Source organism: Lampetra planeri, chromosome 24, assembly GCF_965212315.1.
Source record: "Lampetra planeri chromosome 24, kcLamPlan1.2.h2, whole genome shotgun sequence".
Lineage (NCBI taxonomy): Eukaryota > Metazoa > Chordata > Hyperoartia > Petromyzontiformes > Petromyzontidae > Lampetra > Lampetra planeri.
Window position 1 is genome coordinate 857,941 of NC_136130.1, and position 18,120 is coordinate 876,060.

At 44.3% G+C, this 18,120-nt stretch overlaps 1 protein-coding gene across 2 annotated transcripts in view; it reads right to left on the reverse strand.

Moving 5' to 3' along the window:
- Positions 1-18,120, reverse strand: part of IFT74 (intraflagellar transport 74) — a 47,209-nt gene that overhangs the window by 25,758 nt on the left and 3,331 nt on the right. For both annotated transcript variants that reach the window (XM_078605362.1, XM_078605361.1), the window contains exons 4-10: positions 17,878-17,926; positions 16,510-16,608; positions 15,986-16,046; positions 11,812-11,871; positions 11,170-11,231; positions 9,777-9,915; positions 6,070-6,132 (exon numbers count right to left, since the gene is read on the reverse strand). In XM_078605362.1, the coding sequence (XP_078461488.1) occupies positions 6,070-6,132; positions 9,777-9,915; positions 11,170-11,231; positions 11,812-11,871; positions 15,986-16,046; positions 16,510-16,608; positions 17,878-17,926 (533 nt within the window). The remainder of the gene's footprint in view (positions 1-6,069; positions 6,133-9,776; positions 9,916-11,169; positions 11,232-11,811; positions 11,872-15,985; positions 16,047-16,509; positions 16,609-17,877; positions 17,927-18,120) is intronic.

Consider the following 18,120-nt stretch of genomic DNA (forward strand, 5'->3'; position numbering starts at 1 on the left):
GGAGCAATAGGACAGGGAGCTTCCACACAGCATTACAGAGCAAATGAAAATATGCGATCCCGATTGATTCGAAGTGAAAACAGAGCTGATCATAAGCACTGTCCAGGTATGGGAAATCCTCTACTCTCTCCACAACAGCCCCGTTATACTGGAAAAAACACATGACTGTGGTGATGGGACTTGAAAAGACGTTTAACAAATTTTAACACGTATATAAAACCTCATAAATATCTATACTCTTTGGTTCTTTCGGTAAAGTCACGTAGGTATAAAATAAAGTAAATCACAACGTTTCGGGCGCAACTCAAGAGTCCGTCATCAGGTTTGAAAGCATGGTCTGCTGCTGATGCAGACTGTTTTTAAAAGGTTTGAAATGGGTGTAGCCCAAGGGTCATACAGAAGTGGCTGGGTCTAGTGATGTTAATGTGAAAAAATAGCATGTAACTGGGTATGGAAGTGGCTATGTAATGTGAGAGATTAGCATGAAATAACAGCTGACATAGGCAGGTAGGATGGAAACATCACAGTCAGTTAAGACTTTACCTGGTTAATAACGACCTTCCAATGAGTGCTCAGTTTGTAACCATCATCTCGGTTGAAGTTGTGTCTGTGTCTATATATGTCTGGATGGCTTCATGAACAAATCTCTGAAGGTAGCCGGTAGGTTTGCAGAGTACCTCCGTTTTGGAAAAATCTATTTCGTGTGAGCCCACAGCGTTAAAACAATGATCAGCAACGGGCCGATGTATTGGTCCTACCGTGTTTCAGATCTGCCTTGTGTTCACGAACGCGGTCCGTATTATTTCCCCAATGTAGCTGTTGTCGCAACCACAACTCAGTCTGTAGACACCAGGGTACTGCATGGCAGGAATCACATCCTTTACAGATGGGATTAAATCACGGATTTTGTGTACTGTGTTGAAACGAACCTGGATCCTGTGTTTGTTCAAGATTTTGGAAATATTTTTGGTAACGCCTGCTATGTATGGCAAAGTGATGGTTTTGGTTGGCTCCTCAGAAGGTTGTCTCCCCATCGCTGGGGAGGCAGCTTTGTGGATTGTACAGTCAGAGTATCCGTTCATCCTGAGGGCTTGGTGTACGTGCTCCAACTCACTAGCTAGGTGGTGCTGGTCGGAGATGCAACGGGCCCTACGGTGTAGTGTTTTGATGAGGGAATTATAAATATCATATATCATAAATATCTATCAAAGTAGGTTTCGGCTCTTTTTCATAAATAAGTTACATTTTTATGACTAGTCTGGACTGGTTTTGCATTCCGGTTCACACTTAATTCTCAATGAGAACAACTTTGCCCATCATTGCAATCTCCTATATTGTGACTGTTTCCTTCCATTGTCGATACGAAGAAATACGCACTGGGTTTGTTTTTAAAGGCATTTCTGCTCCTGCCCTCACACTGCTCCCACTTTGGAATCCCCTCCCATCGTCGGCTCTATTCCCCAAGCTATTCACAATATTTATAATAATATTGCTCAATTCAAGAAACGTGTTACACTCTTACAGATCTTTTACAACTTCCACAAGTGCTGTTTGTTGCTGGTGGGCCGAATGATGTTTTGGGCCTTCGGGACCTGTGCTGAGCAACTGTGTAAAAAAATATATACTGAGACGATACCACAAAATCTATAGTCAATTCCACATTTAAATGTCCATTAAAATTCCTATGTTATGGCTTTACCATTCTTCGAAGCCACGGATGAACCATCAACCGCATCAGAACATCTACAGGCCGATGTTGCACATCTCCTTCATGAATGGAATATTAAAAACAATCCACAGTAGTGCGACTGTGGCTATGCAACCCAAACTATCCACCGTATAGTAACCCACTGTAGCCTGCTCTCCTTCAATGAAGAGAAAAACGACACGAACTTTCTGCTGAAGCCATCTCGTGGCTAGTAGACCTCAATATTAGCATTCAACTCCTAAGCATATATAGCCGTGCAAAAAAGTTACGTCCCAAGGTTAAAGACTATATTTGGAAATTGGCCTTTTTACCTTGAAGCATTCTCTCTTATATTAAAAATCCAATTGCTTCCCAGGCGGCTCTAATAGGAAATCAAATGTGTTGCTTGGGCACCTGTGCGTGCCTTGCCACACGTGGGATCAGTGGGCGACAGAGCGTTCAGCAGCAGCCAGGCGCAGCTGCCTCCTCTTCATCTGCAGAGCAACGCTCTTCACAGAGCGTTGGGGACTCTCAAGTCGGTTGAGTCTTTTAGGTCCCCATCTTAAAACGTGTTTGTCTTCACTTGCATACCACCCGTCCGTGTAGGTCCTGTGCCTTTTACATTCTTTAATTTTATTCAGTGTCATTTGTTTATGCTTTTATCTATCGAGGGTTTCATTCAGTTTTATTTGTTCAGTCTTGCATTATTTTACGTAAAGCGTTGTGAGGCCTTGTGTGAATGGCACTGTATAAAATCAAGTTTTAATTGGTTAGTCATTGCCAATACAATTCCTCTTAAACAATAGTGTACTCCACAGCTTAAATGTATATTACTGTACTTGAAATTAATTAATATTTTGTGTTATCTGTTTTTTGGTTATCAATGCTTCATTCTGTTCATGTGATGTAGCCTAATAGATTAATGCTTATACGAATATCACATTGACAAATATGATTCACGGTTAGTTACTGTTGGGTTAGATCGTGTCAGTACAATGCCACATTTTAACTATAACCCTCTACCGCCCAACAGAGCCAATCAAATTCAGTTGTTCCGAGGGCAAATATGGCAATTGACTTGGTTTATCAGCAACATGGGAATGTTGAAAAACAAATACAATTAGAAATTTTCTCTCGATATATGTTTCGCTGGATATTACATCTATCATCATCAGGTGATAACAAAGGCTCAGCTCTATCACACATGAAAGAGCTTCCTGATCCAGGTCCTTAAGTAGGTGCCATGACATCATCCAGTTTAATAATTAGCATTGATTGGCAGGTGATTGGTTATGATGGGCAGGTCATATTAGCATTATAAAGTGCATTTATTTAACAGTTATGCTATTATTAATCATATTAAGGTGTATTGCGTTGGAAATGAAGCTGTAATTTTAATGTTGTTGTGATTCTAGTAAAGTGTTAATTGGTTAATAGGATTAGTTAGTATCATGAGTATAAACACTATGAGGAATTACTGAAGTTTATTGAGCAGATTGATACATTGATATAATCAATGATCAATTGGTTTAGTCTAAATGGCTCAAGTTGTTTACTTTCATTATGATTTTAGTGAAGTGTATTTTAATAAGATTAATTAAATTAGTAGGTAACTCAGTTCCCACATGCCCATCAACATCTGCAGAGCCCAGTGTCCAACCGACATATTCCTCCCAGGGGGTTGGTGAACCCCATCTCAGAATAAGTTGCTTGGTTTGATATCTTGTCGGGTTCTATTGACAGTTCATCTGAATGAGTGACCACCGCCCTGATGGACAGTCTCCCCGGTTGAAAGTCAAGTTGCTCAGTTACATTTATGTCTTGCTATTGACAGTGTTCTGTGAGTAACTGACCTACCCTGCCCTGGGGGTTGATTACCCCAGCTCAGAATAAGTGCCTTGGTTTTTTATCTTGTCAGGTGCTTTTGACACAGCATCAGAGTAAGCGACCTCCGCCTCACTGAGGGTTGGTTAACTCAGCTTGGAGTGAGTTACTCGGATATACTTACCCGTTGCTATTGACTACGCTCTGTAGGTAACCGACCTACCCTTCCTCTGCGGGTTAGCTTGAATTACAATGTTACATTTTATTTACCGTTTGTTGAAACGGGATGAGTGGTTGCTGAGCACAGGTCGAAAGGCCCACAATGTCAAGCAGCCAGCAACAAACGGCACCGTTAAAGTTATTATAGTAAGAGACAACAAGGTTCTTGAATTATAAGAACTTGGGGGAAAATAAATGATGGGAGGGAATGCCAAAGGTAAGTAGTGCAAGGTAAGAAGCAAAAAGAAAAATAATAACCTCCATTTTATAAAGCGCCTTCATACTGAAGTATCTCAAAGCGCTGGACATACAAATAAAACTACACTCACGAATAGAGATATAAGGGAAATAGAAATCTGATAATAACAATATCAATAACAACTCTAGAAATTCCAATGAAATGAACAATGAAAAAAGATAATCATATTTGCAGAGTGATCCAATCGGACAACAAATTGGGTTTTAAAATCTTATGTCACAGGGAAATCCTGTACAAATAGCTGCATTTTAGGACATAATTGAGAAAGTGAAAAACTCAGAATCCCTAATGAGCCGAGGAATGTTGTTATGAGTGAGCAAGCGAGTGGGTGGGTGATCAGGATGAGTTGTCGTGATCTGTGTTGTAGTATTTTAGCAGTGTGGATGACATGAAAGTCATCCTGGTATAACCGAGTCCTCAACATTGTTAGCAGAATCAAAAAGTGATGTTCACGGAAGAGTAACCTACTAATCTTATCTTACATAGATTTATATTGCGCCTTATTCCAAGGCACTTTGCAAGAATTATACAATTGTAGATAAGATAGTGCTTGCAATAAAGAGTTGTGTTATTAAAAGTGGTGATGTAGTTATGGTGACAGGAGAATATGTGGGAGTGTTTTGAGGAGGGGTTTGGGTATGGGTAGTGATAGGGGTAGTGACAGGGGTTGGGGTAGTAATAGTGGTTAGGGGTAAGTGATAGGGGTTGGGGTAGTAATAGGGGTAGGGGTAAGTGATAGGAGTTGGGGTAGTAATAGGGGTAGGGGTAAGTGATAGCTTTAGGGGAAACTGACAGGGGTTGGGGTAGTAATAGGGGATAGGGGTAAGCGATAGGGGTTGGGGTAGTGACAGGGGTTGTGGTAGTTATAGGGGTAGGGGTAAGTGATAGGAGTTGGGGTAGTAATAGGGGTAAGTGATAGGCATTGGGGTAGGACTGGTTGTAGCTGGGGGGTGGAGGTTAGGGAGTAGCAGTAACTTTCCGATTAGCATCATTGGCTACGTACGATGCGAAAGAAAGTTCAACATACATATGTAAGGACAGTATGGGGCCTTGTGGCCGTAAATAAGGATTGCAGCGATGAGGACAGGCAGGGGTCCAGTGAGGTAACAGGCTGAGGAGTCAACGCGGGGGGTAGAGATGGAACCCCCGGGGTGTTATTGTGAGGCAAAGGAGAGAGTTTGGGATAAGGGGCATGGCAGAGCCGAGGGAAATAAAAGGCAGCGCGGAGCGGGACTCGAGGCGGCTGTGGGGAGTCGTGGTCCGCACCGTCGTCGCGGTCATCACGGTGGATCGCCCTCATCATCTTGGAAGGCTGGGGAAGAAGTTCTATATCTTCGCTGTGGCTACTACATCACGGCTCCTGTAGAGTCAGTCGGCTATATAGCGAGCGTCGCGTATCAGCTACGTAGTCACCCAGTTGTGTAGAATCAACCTGCGTCCACCTGGAGACACGTCATCGAGTCGGGTGGACTGTAATATATAATAAATATATAACTTAAGCAAGGCAGCGTCTCTGAGTGCTACATTACACATACATGGGCAAGGGAGAAGAGATTGGTTGTTTTAAAGGATGAACGGAAACAGTTTAGTGAAGAGGATTGTCTCATGTGCATGGTAGTTAGTCAGGATAAATCAGTGGGTGCTCACCTGGTTTAAATAAAGGATATACACATACATACTTTTTTATTTAAAGCTTTCGTGACTCCAGGGATTCATATTCTTGGTTCTTTCGGTAAAGTCACGTAGAAGGGAAACAATAAAAATATAAAATAATAAAATTGTATTGTTTTTTTATATTTGTATTATTTTATTGTTTCCCTTCTACGTGGCTTTACCGAAAGAAACAAGAACACATATATACTTGTTGGTAACGTGACCTGAACATTCGTACTCAACAAGAGAAAACAACAAATGCATAAAAGATACTCACAAGTTTTGCTCCGTAAGATTAGAGCACGCCAACAATTGTGCGTTGGCCACTACTGTCCTCACTGTGGGCACGTGACACGGTAAGCATTACGTTTACACCGGGCAGGTACACGAGCTACAAGGTGCCCAGTGGTCAAGGGGAATAACTAACCGCTTCCAAAGATGACTTCTTCGCAGAGAGGTCATCCAACTCTTGCTGTTTGGCCTCAAGCTCCTGCAAGAAACAAATATAAAACACATCAGCATTAAGCCCGTCATGTACACGCGCGACTGAAACTCGTTGTGCTATTATGCCTTCTAAGTTCTTTATTTCTCCACACCATAAGCCTTCAAGTGCAAAAATACAATATTATACAAAATCTCAACGATCACAATAGTGAATTATTCTCAGTGATCATTATCAAACATGTTTTATCCACTGCTGGAGGAAGCCTCTCCACATCACAGTTCCGTGATGCCACAACCCATCTTGCTCCCGCACGTGGGCTGATATCGTTCCGTCTACTTGATTGGTCGTCCTCTCGGAGGAGGTTCCCTCCTTCAGCTGCCATTCTGTCACCAGCCTTGTCCCCATCGGCCATCATCCTTTCTTGCGACATGTCCTCCCCAACCACGCTTACTTTACTGAAGTGTCAATGTGATTGGAGTTTGATCTGATGAATGTGCTAGCTCTCAGTCTTTAAGTGTAATTCCAAGCATGCATCTGTCCAATGCTTCTTTCAGCACTTCTCAGCTTTGTTTGATTTTATTTGTTAGTGTCCACGTTTATAATCCATGTCACAAATACAAGGTACACAAGCAGAGCCACAAAAGGAGCAGCGCACGCAAACCGGGATGTGAGATACTCTACTCACGTACTCGCGCACACAATCACGATGGTTCCACACACATAAAGCCAAGTCAAAGTGATTTCCTGCTCAAGTGAGCATTGAAGCATTGGTGCTCATCTCCTGTTTACAACCCTCAGCCAGTGGTCTAAATTCAACATTACATTGTCAGGGGTGAGTCTATCCATAACGTTATTGTTTTATTGATCCAGGAAGGATGATGGATGACGGGTTGAGTCAACCCCACAAACCTGGATTTTAAATCCACAACCTAACGACTGCAAGCCACTCGCCGTACTGCTGAGCCACCAGGCCAGTTTTACGTGGGGTACAAACCGCCGTAATTCACATGCGTGGCAGCCTTAACGGGTCACACGTGAGGTGCAAGTGCCTCGTTTGCCTTGGTGAGCTGTGGATCAGGAAATAATGGCAGCGGAGGGAGGAAGTGGCCCTCGCCAGGGGTCAGGCAGAGAGAGGAAGGTGCCGAGAGGCAGGATTTGCAGGCCCGTGTGGAATTTTGTCCCCAAGGTTTCCCCTCAGTGTTTGCTGAGATGAACTCTTTCCTCCTCTACTGTCGGACAGAGATATTCAGTGCTTCCTTCCACCGCATTGTCTGCACCTTCCTTTCAGCTACAACTTTCTTCACAGCCCATACCCCAGCCACCCAACTCTGTTCACGGAGAGCTTTCTCCCACCGCGTTAAAGGCAAAAACAAAAAACGCACTTCCCTTGTAGCGTTATTACACTCAGCGGTGTATACCACCAACAAAGAAATTAGTAATTCCAGCACTCACCGTTCAAATACTGTATTATATATGAAAGGAAAAGGCCAAGGCCACGTTGGCACATCTCAATTTTCCTGCTAGTTTATCAGCGGGAGTGATGCATGGGTGGTGAAACATGCCCCACCCTGTGGGTGCAGCAAAGTTCGTGTACAACTCACCCGCCTGTCTGCACGCCACGGCAAACCCATTCGTTCAAAATTCCTAGCCCGAGGCTATAAAACTAAACTATAAACTATTTTATTTTACCAGGTAAGGCCCACTGAGCTATATACCTGTTTTTCAGAATCGACCTGGCCACAAATGATAGCCCAATGAAGTGGCTTATCATGTGGAAATATATAGCAGCCAAATACTATAAATGCACGTTTCTACTCTGTTTACAATACACAGGAATACTTGTGACTAACATATCACAAAGAATGTGTGGACATATGTTGACTGCGCAGGTTTGTTTTCAGTTTCCCACGAGCCTAGTGATCAAGGGGAACAACTGACACCACCAGATGGTGGTAGGGTTTGGCTTGTCAGAGTAAATGTTGGAAATCGCTGGATGTCGACCGTGCGGCAGCTGAGGGATCTGCGCGGAGGGTGGAACGCGTTGGCAATGCCGTGTAGTGGCATCAACAGCCTGAGCCGTGATGACATCTCGATCTATCCATACCAATGTCAGTAAAAAGTGGTAATATCACAAAGTATACCCGCAATATGTGTTGTATTTGATACTTTTTCCGTGTATCACAGAGGGTAACTGTCAACACTACACAGTATTATTGAAAGCAAAAGTTTTCCTCCACAGTTCGACTATGCCAAACCAGGCTTTAAAAGTGTGTTTTGCTTTAATCACATGGTTACAGCATTCTATTCTTAAAATCATTTCAGTAGCCAAAGTTTTGTGTTTGGCGACAGCAGTTATAAAAAAAAAATACAAGCAGCAGTAAGTGAAGTTGTTTAGCCTTTAAGGAGAGCTGGGAATGTTTGGAAGGATAACACGGCAGGGCATTTCGGGTGCGCTGCAGTGCCTCGATAAAGTTGTTGTTGCAAACAGCTTCCTTGCGTAGCCAATCACATCCTTCCTGCCGAGTGCAACTCTGCAGTGCTCGTTAACAATAGCTGTGCTCCTGTCCCAGGCCTAAACTCAGCCCCACCTTCATGCTTCCTTCCTCTTTTAAGATTAGATATGCGCATCACTCGAAGCAACGTCAGCTCTTCGTTTGGAAACAACCAAATTATTTAGTAAAATTTCGAACACCTACAAAGCGTTGTCAACACATTTCCCAATGCGCTCCGTGACAGCTTTGCCAGCGCCCTCTCTCCCATTCAACAAGCAAACAGCTTCCTCTCCCCGAGTGAAACTGTGCCCACACCCCACCAGAGTCCTCAATCCGGTCCCTGAAGGTTTTGAATCGAATGCAGGGGAAAGAGGGTGCAAGTGAATACCCCTCGTGGTGTAAAGTAAAGTTGCAGTATAAATAGCTTAAACTGTGATTGTGGGGGAATTTAAATGGCCACGTATTACACGAAGGATTTCGGTTACGCAACTTCTCTCCTTGCGTATGGCAGGTTGATTAGCCACAACGTGATACATCAATGTCATGCTTGATGGGCCAGTGAGGGCTACCGGGATGATGTTGTGAATGTCCGCTGCCAACGAACGAGCGAAGGATCGCGGCATTATTGGACGAGGAATTCCATCGTTTGCCTGTGATAGCCACCGTTACAATGCGAGCTGCTTTTAATTTTCACACCAGTGAAATAGGTGGATTGCACCTGCGTGTGCGAATTATGGATGAAATAATAATAATTTCCACTTGGAATGTGCAGCGCAGTAATTGCTCACTCTCAAAGGGAATAACTGAGAGGGGTGAGGAAGAACCACAGAAAAGTGGGAAGGCAGCAGCCAGGCGGTCAGCCAGCACCAATAATTGCCCAAGCTCTGCAGTCCTCTATAATGAGTGTTTACATGTGGGAGGAAACCGGAGGACCAGGAGAAAACCCACGCGTGCGAGGCGGCAACACTTTCCATACAGACGGAAGAAGTGCAATGGACATTTTACTGTACTGCCTTCTCCTGGCGAGCCAGGGTATGGGCACATCCTCGACGCCCACAGGATGGGTGTTTGACATTTTTGTGCAATGATCCACCAACTCTCGCTGCCTCTACAGTGCTGGATTAACGGGCTACATGTGCCACCGCCGTCACGTGAAATGGATTGTGTGGGCCGGGGTGGATCGAGAATGCAGCTGACCTGCAGGAGCCGCTCGTTGGCCTCCTTCATCTCCATGTAGCTGCGCTGCTGCTCGGGAGCCATGTTCTGCACAATCACGTCAGCTGCCTGGCGCTCTCGCTCGATCTCTTGCTCCACGGCCTTCATCTGAGACTCCTTCCTGTGCAGTCACCGCAACGGGAGCATGTGAAGGGTGACGAGCAGTACCGCAAAACAGAAACGAGCCGATGAACTCTTACCAAAACAATTTCGGATCTAGACTTTATTTAACAGAAACCTTGAATGTGGGACGTCTGGATCTAAACATCGCACACACATCTTCTTGGTTTTTTCGGTAAAGTCACGTAGAAGGGAAATAATAAAATAATAAAAATTTTACATAATAAAATAATTCTCACGACGTTTCGGCCACAACGCAAGCAGCCGTCCTCAGGTGAAGACCAGGTCTGTCGGGGAGACAGCGTCATTCAGACGCTGTCTCCCCGAAAGCTTTAAATCGAAATCACACACACTCTCATCACACCTCCGATGAGCATGGTTGGCCATGAATAATCGACTGCTCGATGAAGGCCTCCCCAAGCCGTGGACACCTTTCACGATCCCGCGATGCAAAAATCGATCAAGCACCTGCACACAAACTGATTTCATCACTCCATCTCCCTGCTTGGACGTCCCCTCGGATGTGTTCCATTCCTTGGCTGCTACTCTGTTATTATTCTTGTCCATCATCCCTTCTCGCGCTTACACATCCTGCACAATCCCATTTACTTTTCGTAACAGTTTGGATGATGTCACGAACCTGGGTGTGTTCTTTAATCCACGTGTACCTCTTTCTCAATATTATTCCGAGCATGCATTTCTCCACACTGCTTTGCTAATTTTGAGTTTTTGTTCTATATTTTTTGTTCAAGGCTGCGGTGTCTGAACCACACTTGAGAATGCTTCTCAATTACAACAAACTAAGTAAAATTGAAAACCCTCTGTTGTAGTGCTTACACTAAAATTGTGATTTAAACGTACAGTGAATAATGGGAGATAGTGTATGTCATGCCTTTGCCCAATCACCGCAATGCTCTTAGGCTCGGCAGATCTCAGAAGCTAAGCACGGTTTGAGCTTTGACAGTGCTTGGATGGGTCACTGCCATGCTTAACAGGCAGTGTATACTGGTGGGGCTACGTGGTGACCAGTAGAGGGTAATACAGAATACAAATATTTGTTGTGCTTTACTTATATGCTCCCACATCTATGCTCCCCCGCCTTCGCCAAACCATAAGACCAGCATGGTGAGTACGGGTCAAATAAACCTCACGACCCTCAGCATCCGGAGGCCGTCATTCACCAGCAGTGCATTAAAAAAGAGCATGCGAGCAATGCTAACAATGGTTTGTGCTGTTCACTGTGATGAATACTCACGCTCTCCTCTCAGTGAAGATGGCGTCCATTCCCTGGGCTTCACGGTCATTCTGTACCTTCAGCTGTCCCACACACACAGGGAAAGTTTTATACTCCCCTATCATAGTGAATCCTGGATGTATTCACTCTATGGAATTACATGACAAGACCATAAAGCACAATGGCACATATTTGTTGTATTATTGGATGTGGCGGTTAATATATGGACAGGGTATTTTAATTAAAAAAATACCTCAAAAGCACCACCAGAATGTAAATATTACTTTCATTTGTGTTTTGTTCATGACTCTCGAGCAATGTTTTAGAGCAGAGGTTCCCAACCCTGGTCTGCATGGCCATGGGAAGTGGTCTGCGGAATTGCCCAAAGCTCAAATATGTAAGGTTGTATGAATGACTCATCAACAAAACAGCTGGCTATTGACTGAATCTGTTGATTGCTTGACTGGTTTGGAGAAATTTTCATTTTGCTAAATGTTTACTGGTGCACAGTTTTGCGCGCAAGAAAAGCGTTGGCAGGTTGAGAGCGAGTGGTGCGCGGGTCCTGAAAGGTTGGGGAACCGCTTCACATTCCAGGAGCTTCACCTGTGTTTCAGGGGCTTGACTGTGTTGTGCAAACGGTGATTGGCTGCCATCCTCACTCACCATGTTGTATTCCTGCTGAACCTCCTCTATATCCGTGTTGGTGTTCAGCTTGTCAACCAGCTAATTGGGGAAAAACACAACAATGTATTTTTTTAACATAGGTGCTACAAATCTGGCTCATAGTAGTTGGGTTTGTATCGCTTTACAAACCTGCACCTGGTATGCTGTATTCAGGAGACATAATAACATTTTTACACCTAACATATATAAATAGTGAAAAGACAGCTTGGCTGTTCTAGAAGGGCTAGACAGCTGGCATTTGGCACATCCAAATCTATGCTTGTAAATAAACCATGGAGAAATTTGGCCACCAAAATTTATGGCCCAGAAATTGATTGCTATATTCCAATGCAGCAGCAATGCCAATGCAGCAAAAGGCCACTAGGAAATCGCTACACCCCGCTCCACACACCACACTGCTGACGGTGGAGGTTGATTGACAAGAAAACACAAGTGAAGTCATGACCCAAAGTGGTTGATGATCTCTTTCCAATGATTGCTGAGTCTATTACCTTCCTCTTGGTGGAAATTGTGTCTGTGTCTGTATATATGTGTAATAACAGCCATATAGGGTTCACGTGGGGATTGGCTTGCCGGTCCTGCTTTGTAGCCAATAAGGGTTGAGACAGGGAGCATGGCCCCGGCGTGATCACGGCATGTCAGCAGGGGTGATTGGCCTGGCCATTCGGGGCCCCAGCTAATGGGGAGCCGGATCAGAGGCGTGGTCCCGGGATTGACAGGGAACCATCGAGAACGGTCAAGGCTGTCCATGGAGGATTGGCTGGGGGGTACCACGTGACGAAGGGATGAAGAGAGAGAGAGAGGGAATGATCGAGAGCAGACTTGGGAACGACAAGAGCAGGGTCACGCGCGTACAGGGGCTCTGGGTGCCACATGCGCGGTGGGGACTTGGTGTGAAGTCTGCCCTCTCTCCGTTGTCTGCCAGCAACGGAGAGTGTGTGAGTAAAGTGTATTTGTGGAAGTGGAAATAAAAAGGACTGATTCCGAAGCCGTCTCTAGAAGGATTATTACATATGGATGGCTTAATGAACGAATCTTTGGTGATAGCCAGTAGGCTTGCAAAGTACCATCGTCTTAGATAAATAAATTTCGTGTGAGCCAGCCGCATTAAAATAATGATCAGCCATGGCAGAAGTATTGGTCCTACCGTGTTTCAAATCTGCCTTATGCTCACGAACACGGTCCGAGACATGTCGCTAGTTTCCCCAATGTAACTGCTGCCGCAGATACAGCTTAGTTTGTAGATGCCGGGATATTGCATGTCAGGGATCTTGTCCTTCACAGATGGGATCAGATCACGAATTTTACGTAGTGTTAAATCGGACCTGGATCTTCTGTTGGTTCATGATTTTGGAAATCTTTTTGGTTACCCCTGCTATGTATGGCAGGGTGATGGTTTTGATTGGATCCTCAGATGGCTCCTTCCTCACGGTTGGGGTGATGGCTTTGCAAATTGTGTAGTCAGAATATCCATTTGCCTTGAGAGCTTGGTGCATGTGTTTGAGTTCACTGGTTAGGTGTTCATGGTCGGAGATACATTGAGCTCTATGGTGTAGCGTTTTGATGAGGGAATTCTCCTGGGATGGATGGTGGTGGGAATCAGGTTTTGTAGTGATTTCATGGCGGCCCTTTGCTGCATTGACATTGCTGCTGCATTGGCATTGCTGCCCCACTCATGCTGCTGGTGCTGCTGATACACTTGGGCTACGCCCATCTCCAAACCTTTATAAACAGTTTGCCTTTAGAGGCTAACCCCTTTTCCTGATGACGACCGCTTGTGTTGCGATCGAAACGTCGTAATATTTTTAGTCACTTTATTTTTATTATTCTTTTTTCTATCTACGTGACTTTACCGAAAGAACCAAAGAATATGAATTCCTGCAGTCACGAAAGTTAAGTCAAAATTTTAACTGATTGCTTTTATTCATGGGACATTACCAGTCTAACTTCCTAAATCCTCCAAGCCTCATGCTAAACACCTGAAAATATAAAGCCTGCATCAATAGTGAACAAAGAAATGTGTTTGTCTACGGCGTGTGAGAGTTGATAAACCCAAAACCAGTTACTCGTACATGATGACGTACATAAGCAGTCGCTAGCAACTGGGAGGAGTGAGTGCCTCACGTAAATTCAAATGTTCTACAAGAGCTTGAAAGCTAAAATTGTACTCATACAGCCCAGTCTATGCTTCTCTTTCTTCGTGCCATATCCTCTCAAATTGCATCCATTTGTTAAAAAAACGACTTACGTCACTTAATTTTCTGACTTCTTATACGTATAATTCTCCCAGTCACCTAGAAACAAAAAAAGTGTGCGGTCTCCAAAACTGGGTACAAAAATTGTGGTACCATTGAATGTTTTAACCTCATTCTACAATCATTTGTATCCGAGAGGTTTGGAAAGGACCGAATAATCCCGTTGTGCCATCTTATTTGCAACAACTCAATTCCTGGGACACTGTAAAGAGGGTGACACAGAAGTCACTAGTACAGGGAAGAAGGGTAAACAAAGATTAATCACACCTCTGAGGAGTACCTCCGATTAACACGGTTGGCTACATACAGTGTGCAAAAGAAGGTCAACAAACAGTACATAAATTTCGATTTAAAGCTTTCATGACTGCAGGGATTCATATTCGTGGTTCTTTGGGTAAAGTCACGAAGGGAAATAATAAAATAATAAAAATAAAACTATAAAATCGAAACGTCGAGAGAATTTGATTGTTTTATTTTTATTATTTTATTATTTCCCTTCTACGTGATTTTACTAATATTCAGTACATATGTAATATTGTAAATTACGGCGGGAGACAGCACACTTTATTAACACTTTCCTTTGCCACAATAACACGTGTGGTCACTACAGCTCACGCTACACGTTCCACCCGGCTACACACACACGGGCTCTCCAGCCCGTAGCTTCCAGGGGAACTTACAGACCCACCCCAGCTTGGGTTTGGATCACGACCACTGGGTCCCGCAGCCCGGCCCTCACACGGACGTCCGGCCGCGGGTCCCAAGGTCCCGCCTCTGAGCCACACAGGGTCCCGGCCCTTACAAGGACAGCGGGACTAGGGGTCTCAGGGCCCTATCTCTTCCTCCTCCGTCTTCACTGGTTACCAACTCTCCGAGCGCCCGCGCGCATCGCCTTTTATAGTCCTCCGCTCCCGAGGGGACGGAGCCTATGCGGACCGCGATGTGAGCACCCACTCTAGTTGACCAATCACCCCGCGCTGCCACACAATCCCTCACTGTCAGCGCGCGTCACCAATACACAGCCAATCACCACGCGCTGCCACATGATCCCTACTGCCAGCGCGTATCACCACTACACATACATAACGAATCACTCATAACTTCACCCAGGCTGTCAAAATGGACTGCGCCAGCAGGGGGCGCTAGACTCCCTGGCAAGAGAGCAGTGAGGGAGGCCGCAATAAGTAGCAGTCGTGGGATAATGAATCACTGTTGCCTTGCATTGTCAGTATCAAATAAATACAATATTTGTTATAAGCGTGTTAACTGGTATTTAGGTTTCTAAAGAGAAAACAAGAAAATATAATAAATAATACATATACAGTACATTCCTTTCTTTTATTTTTATATTATATCATTTCAACTTGTCACGCAGACAGTATTCATTCACCTTCAAAGAGAGAGAATGACTCAAGAAGCACGAAGAGGACCACTTACAAGTGAGAAGGCAGCCAAGCGGTGAGCCGGCACTACCAACAATTTCCCAAGCTCTACAGTTCTCTATATATATGTTGGTATTATCAGACAATTAATGAGTGTTTACATGTCAGAAATCCAAAGCACCCAGAGAAAACCCACACGTTCGAGGGGGGAAAAGCTCCATCCCATACAGACGAGGGACACGTGGGGTTCACATTTCCTGGTGAGCCAGGGAATGGCATCACCTCGACGCTCACGGGGAGTTTGGCAACATTTGTGCGATCCACTAATCCCTCGACTCCACAGTACAGGATTACAGGCATGCACCACCACCGCAAAGCTATATTAGACACACGTTAATTATGATAAAACTACAGTGTGCTGTGAATGCTCACATTAAAAATGATAAACGTTTCACAAATCTAAATGGCCTACAAGTCTCTGAATTTTCAACTCTTCTTCTGTAAATGCCACCTCACCATATTGTAGTCAGCCAGTTCACCCTGCTTTTCCTTTATCTCCGATGCCAGAACTTCCGCCCTATTGAAAAGGAACAAATTTAATTCATGAAAAAATATATATAGTGCTTGACAATGTTAAACATGCAGTAACAATTTGAGGTTCAAGAGGGTAAGTGAACTGCAGGTTCTTAGGTTCAAATCTGGGCAGCTACTACCCATGATTAAAAACTGGGTTGTCTAGTACAGTATGGGGAATCGATGGTCTCATACCCGGTCACCAATAACCGCACAGAACAAAAACACATTATAACTATTGTGAAATGGGTAATGCAGAAAGGCCTTCAAAGGTGCTGTGGAAAATCGCTTCTGTGGACCGTTCTCTGACACGTGGTTTGTCGCACTGCTCTGTGAAATGTATGGATTCTTCATCTAGTGACATAACGCCAATACCATGACGGGTATACATACATTAGGGAGAACTACCAGCATATTTTACAACTCACTGTTACCACAGAGGCACTTTAACATGTTTATGAGCTCACCTCTTCTCATAGGCCAGGTATGTAGAATTCTCCTGGTTAAAGTTGTCAACTTCTTTTTGAAGCTTGTTGTTTTCAGCAATTAACTCATTCATTTTGCTCCTGCACCACACACACATGCATCACATCAGTTAGCATTAACAGTGAAGAATTAGACTATGGAATGTGCCCACATCTAAACGTCTGCACCACAATAAGATTGATCATTTACTGCAAATGTATACAATTGATTCTCCAACCAGAATTCCCATTACCAATTCCTTGCACAGAAAGTATAAACTGCGTGCAAAACAAACTCCCAATTGTTCGTGAGGTCCTTTTTTTCAAGGCCCTTGAACTGTTGCAGTAGCATGATTAACACTGTAACAGGCAGTAAACATAATCATCATAATTGGAATTTGTAATGTGCCACAAAGTATTCACTTACTCTGAGAGAGAGAGAACGACTCAGAGGCGCAATGAAGAACCACAGACAAGCGGGAAAGGCAGCCAGGTGGTAAGGGGGTGCCAAAAAGTGCCCGCCTTGCAGTCCTCTACATATGAAGATGTTATTGGCCAATTAATTCATGTTTAAATGTGGGAGTAATCCGGAGCACGTAGAGAAAAGCGAAGTGTGCGAGGGGACAACTGTAACCCATAGAGACTTAACTTGGTGGCATTGACATATTTGCTATTCTGCCTTTTCCCGACAAGCCAGGGCATGACACATTGATGCCCACGATAAGGGAGTTTTGCAACATTTGTGCAATCCACCAACCCTTGCCCACAGTGCTGGATTACAGGCGTGCATCAATAAACATATCAATGGTTCAATTATGTCATTTATCAACAGGTCACTGCCAGATTTATTTTATAAAACTCCACATCGGTTTCTGAACTCCAGAGCTCACAGCCATGATTAACCTATGATTACCAATCTCTTGTATGCATATACACAGCACACCACTGTACACTGCAGGTGAGTAACTGGCCAGGTGGTCTCAGCGGTAGAGCGCCCAGTGCACAGTCAAGGTCGCAAGTTCAAATCCTGGTTTGGGGGGAATTGACTCAGCCCATTATCCCTGCTTCGGGACCAATAAAATGAGTTCCACTTTGTGCGAAAGTCAACAGTGGTTGTCCTATGTATAGACTAGCCACCCACCCCACCCACCCAACCGCCATTGGAATATGGAATTTACACCACTGGCTCTGCAGGGCTGTAAACTGGAGATTAGCACCGATGCCTCAATGCTCATTTGAGCAGGAGATTCACTTTGACTTGTTGACACTGGACGCACCTGATAGTTGGTAATAACGAAGAGCCGTACTGTGGAGCGTTAACAAGGACTGGAGTTGACTAACACTGCTGTAAACAGTATTCAATAGTCTTACCTTAATTGACCAAGGAAGTAAGACTTGTCCATAATTTGCCTCTGTGGTCCTGGAAACAAAGCTCAGTTTTAATTGCATTTTTTTAACTCGCATCATGTGTGGTGTCATAGGTACCACTAATAACATCACGACAATTAGCACCTCTGCGGAAAATGCAACACCCGCTGCCAGGCTGTGATAATGTAGAAGCTGTTGTCTAATTCAAAATCTAAGTGTGAGGAATGAGGTTTACAGCGTGAACGG